The 5,349-nt window shown below is 40.6% G+C and overlaps 1 protein-coding gene across 1 annotated transcript in view; it reads right to left on the reverse strand.

The window, feature by feature from the left end:
- Positions 1-4,675, reverse strand: part of SARC_08530 (hypothetical protein) — a gene marked incomplete at both ends in the record, with an annotated part of 10,663 nt that extends 5,988 nt beyond the window's left edge. The window contains 7 exons of the mRNA XM_014297490.1: positions 755-834; positions 1,330-1,510; positions 2,089-2,243; positions 2,851-2,940; positions 3,467-3,562; positions 4,143-4,210; positions 4,557-4,675. Coding sequence (XP_014152965.1) covers positions 755-834; positions 1,330-1,510; positions 2,089-2,243; positions 2,851-2,940; positions 3,467-3,562; positions 4,143-4,210; positions 4,557-4,675 — 789 coding nt within the window. The remainder of the gene's footprint in view (positions 1-754; positions 835-1,329; positions 1,511-2,088; positions 2,244-2,850; positions 2,941-3,466; positions 3,563-4,142; positions 4,211-4,556) is intronic.
- Positions 4,676-5,349: the final 674 nt, after the last annotated feature.

Consider the following 5,349-nt stretch of genomic DNA (forward strand, 5'->3'; position numbering starts at 1 on the left):
ATATATATATACACGTATGTATATATATATATACATACATATAAATATATACATATATATATATATATATATATGTATATTTGTATATATATATATATAAATATAAATATATATATATATGTATACATATATAAATATATATATATGTATACATATATACATATATACATATATTTTATAGGTATAAATAAATATATAAATATAGATATATATACCTTTAACTCTCCGCCCAAGCTTGCCCGCCACAGGAAAGTGCCATCGGTGGTAGTCCTGAGGCGCTAATCGGGCTATACACATGGAGCCTCCATCGAACTGTGCACAAGATAATGAAGAACATAATTGCACCGTAAGTATAGTCAACCTGAAGTAGAGAAACCGTTCATCTCAATCTCACCACAGTGTCTCCGGTGCACGCCTTATACCAGTGATATATCATTCACGTGATATCTGTAACATAACCCGGACATATGCCAATCGGAGACGAGAAGTATTCCCAGATCTGGCGCAGGCCTGCAAGCATGCCAAAACCCTATCGATTGTATAAAACAGCCCAGCGCGCAAAGAAACCACTGCAGTCGGAATAGTCACGTGTACATATAGACTTTGTTCCTCCAGACGTTCCATGAAAGCATGCACATATTCGATTGGAGTGGCCCACCAAGCGTACGTGCCACGTACGATGTAGCAAGCTAGCATGGGATAGTCGCAAATACTCTATTGAATCCACCCAATGTCTACATCCCCTTGAACACACCTTCGGAAACACATCTGAGAATGCCTCCGTGAGCACAGTCGCCACGGAGAAGTTTCTGCCCTTGACCCACAGGTTTGTAGCTGAAGCAAAATAAGTTAGAGTTGGATGATATGAGTGTGTTTCGAATAGGATCGAATGGCAGCTGAGTATTTGAGGCATAGTCACGTAATGTACCTTTTCCATGCATATTTACGCACACACACACACACACATATATATATTTATATATATATTATATTTAAATTTAAATGTATATATTAATATAATAATATATAATAATAATATATATATATATACATACATCTATATAATAATATATATATAATAATAATATAATAATATATATACATATATACAGTTCGAAATATGTCTGGAAAGGAAAGAACAAGGCTCTGTGCCCTTATCCACATTGGCTCTGAGCCAATGTGGATAAGCGATATACAAAGAGACGATATATATATATATTAATATATATTAATATACACACACACGCACACACACACACACACATATATATATACATACATATATACATATATTCTTGTTATGAACGATCACGACACTAACGCACTCACCCCTATCAATAGTATCGAAGGCCATCAATCGACAATCGGCGGGAGACACCAAGACACTGTCATCGTCCGATGATGCAAGAGGCCGCGCCCCAGGTTTTAATTTGCGGTAGAAAAACTCGTTGAAGTTCGGATAATTTGTGCACTCTGTGTCCAGCGGAAGGAGCAGCTCATCTACATCCAGCTGCAATCAAGCACAGACAACGGCGGTCAACTCAGTAGCATAGATTCACAGGCACAACTAACCAGGGCATGTGAGACGCATAGGTCTAGTCAAACCAACAATAAAACAACAGTGAGCCGGTAATGGATCAGGAATATTTCAGTCGAGTATCCTGTGTGTGCCCAGGGCGCATGCACCAGCAACGTGCAGCACAGCAGCAGTTTCAGAGCACAGCACTACATCGCGGCGGTGTGGGCGGGCTACCTAGACCGAGATTGGGCGTGTTATACGAATCGGGCTGTATGACATCCGAACAACACAACACAACGATCCACACAACGATGAGTCCTCATGTATTGGATCGATACTGACTGGCTAATTACGTATATCGTGAACATGTATACTATTGGGACTTGATGCCAAACTCGGGTAGATTAATTCATCATAGGCCTTACACGCAACAAAACCACCTTAACAGGCATACCTAACCCCCTAAAACCCAAAAGGCACTATAATAAAACGACCTCCAACTGACCGAATACGATGTACTATGCAGGACGTGCTTTTAGAAGCGCTTGGCATCGCATACCACTACATACGCTGTGTTGTGCGACGAATGAGTGGATCTTCTTCTTGGAGTGCGGATGGTCCATTTTGCGGCCCTCCTTCTCCGACATGGACTTGAGCAGGTTGTTGACTCGCTTGCGGTACACCAACTTCTTTCCCAGTCCATCTCTGTACATCAGATTTAGGGCTAAAATTTGGAAACCGTACTATTAGTAGTGAGAATTCAAGACTTGCATCTATCCGTATGCCGCTGTACTTCCCCAGTGTACGCTTGCGCTATAAGCAGCACGAAGGTTGCATATGAACGAGAATCGACTGATGAGTAGAAGAGCGACTCCTTCCAAATGTGAAGTGTGCGCTCTCTGGGACTGGCCCGTGTCCGACTTGTTAATCCAGACAGTGTCTACTGTCACAGAGATCGAACGAAGGCATATAACTACAGTGTGTAAGCCTGAGCTATACTGTTGTGTGTAAGCCTGAGCTATACTGTTGTGTGTAAGCCTGAGCTATACTGTTGTGTGTAAGCCTGAGCTATCCTGTTGTGTGTAAGTCTGAGCTATACTGTTGTGTGTAAGCCTGAGCTATACTGTTGTGTGTAAGCCTGAGCTATACTGTTGTGTGTAAGCCTGAGCTATACTGTTGTGTGTAAGCCTGAGCTATACTGTTGTGTGTAAGCCTGAGCTATACTGTTGTGTGTAAGCCTGAGCTATACTGTTGCTGCTGCAGCGGTCCCCGGACAGCCGGGCTAAAGACGATATAAAGTACGCGTACTGCGAATCAAAGTGTACACATACCCATCTTCACAAACTTAGGCACGTGCTCTTCCATCAGCAAGCCCGTCTTTCGATCCTGGATCATCAGCAATCCCGTTTTGATGGAGTCTCCTGTGAGATATTTAATGCACGAGCCGTCCATGAGATCATATTTCTAATTAGACACAGATGAGTTCGTTCCATATGTAGAGTCCGTGTAGAGTCCATTTCGTATACATAGTGGTACTTGACAACTTTTAACAGTGTGTCCCTAGGCTCTGGTAGAGTAAAGAAGCACCAGATGTTGACAATCAACAGAGCAGACAGTCGAGTTAAACTGGCCGCAAAGCGAAGTTGTTCCGGTAATAAGACAGGTATAGATCAGTACCACGATCACTAAGGCCAAAAACTATGCCCCAGGCCGACCTCTTCTACTATGTGAGATACAAGTATTCTAACCAACCAAAACCAACGTCCTTATCCGGCACATAGGACTAACGACTAAAGACAAGTTTTAAGTTGCAACCCCAGAGCAATTCGTACGAGAGAGTACAGGCGATATATGCTGGATCTAATCAGAACCCAACCAGCCAAACCAAGCAGCAACACGTGTGACGTAGAGATACACCCATTTTTAGCTGGTGTATAGATCACATACCATCCTGTACAGCGAGCAAACTTTTGTTCTTCTTCCCACCGAGTGTGGCGACATTGGAATATGAACTGCTTATGAGCTGATCTAAACCCAATTGACCTGTGTGTTAAATGTCACAACAGCGATTAAACCAAAGCACTAACTGTCGTCTGACACCCCTTACTATGTAACCATAATGGCGAACAGATATAGGGTTTAGGGTTTTAGCCGGGGGGTGGTGGGCTGTGGCGGTGCACCGCAAAACTCACATGCACAGATATTATTAAGGAACTATATATATATATATATATATATATATATATATATATATATAATTCATTAAATATATATATATATATATAGATATGTATGCTTCTGGCATTTTGCAGATATATCAACATCAAACAATTAATGGGCTACAGGCCTTTTAAGTTTCCTGGTTAATTTTTTCGCCGGATGAAAACACGGATATCCCAGTGGTTTCATGTCTATAATTCCGCACATCTATACCAACACCATTTCAATCCGATGCGAGCCTACCAAGCCAATCGCAAAAGGCAAATACAGGACCATACACTATATCCTCAAGCCAATCGTATAACGCAAAAACAGTAACATACACTATATGCTCAGGCCAGACGGCCGTTCCACAGCAAGTAAACCACAAGTAGTGAAGTTAACTAAGTAGTGTACTACATACCATCGGCCAAGAAGGAGAGCAGCGAGTACGTCATCGGACGACACGAGAACGCCGGAGATCGCAGATACCTATGATATTGCAAGTGATGGAAAAAATGTCGTAAATAATGTAGCATAGGATAGCAGATCCATGAAGGTCTTTAGCAGTTATAGTTCAACGTATAGGCCATTTCACTAGAGCAGCCGTGCCAACCAAATGATCTTTGAATCGGCTAGAGGTTCATTCTTGTTTGGTCAAAAATTGAAGTGGTCTATCCATCTATGCGGCCCAACGACAGCTTTCTAAAAATAGCTCACATGCCGCCAATTCATTGACAATCAACAACTCAAAATCTTAATTAGTTGTGAATTAGTTCGTAGTTCAACGAGCAATAATTGCAAGACGGACATGATGGTGATTCATGTAGGTACATACGTCATCAACTCGTCCTTGTCCAGAGTGCCGTTTCTGTCGAGATCCAAATCTTTGAAGATCCGCTCAATATTGTCAATCGGCTGATCGATGGCTGTGAACAAAGTAGAAGCACAAGTCATTCGCTAATAAGATATACACGCCAATTCCAGCTGTTAGTTTAGTGAACAAAGTAGAAGCACAAGCCATTCGCTAAGAAGATGTACACGCCCCTTCCAGCTATTTGTTTAGATCAGACTTTTGCTCTTCTATATAGCATAGCCAATCCTCGGCCAATAAGTGCTGTGTCAGGCCCTAAACCCTAAACCCTAACATCAAAAGGTGATATGAAAGGTTCTAACCCTCAACGCGTCAATCTTAAAATGTGTTACTTAAAGACGTATACATACGAATTAAAAGACAAAACACTACACCCAGAGCGACATCTCCAAAGCAGAACGGATGAGGGGGGGAAAGGGTGAAGAATTTATCAAGGAAACATTGATGATGTCTCAGACAGCCATCCCAGTCTACTTTGGCGAGGTATCAACAGGGTGAATTACTTACACTCACATATGTGCGTATATACATATGTACAGTACACACACACACACACATATATATATATATATATATACATATATATATGTATATATATATATCTATATATATATTATATATATATATATATATATATATGTATATATGTATATTATATACATATACAATTATATATATGTAATTGTATACTGATATAAATATACATATACATATATATATATACGCACACACACACAAACACACATAAATAAATGAA

This window comes from Sphaeroforma arctica, assembly GCF_001186125.1.
Source record: "Sphaeroforma arctica JP610 unplaced genomic scaffold supercont1.776, whole genome shotgun sequence".
NCBI lineage: Eukaryota > Ichthyosporea > Ichthyophonida > Sphaeroforma > Sphaeroforma arctica.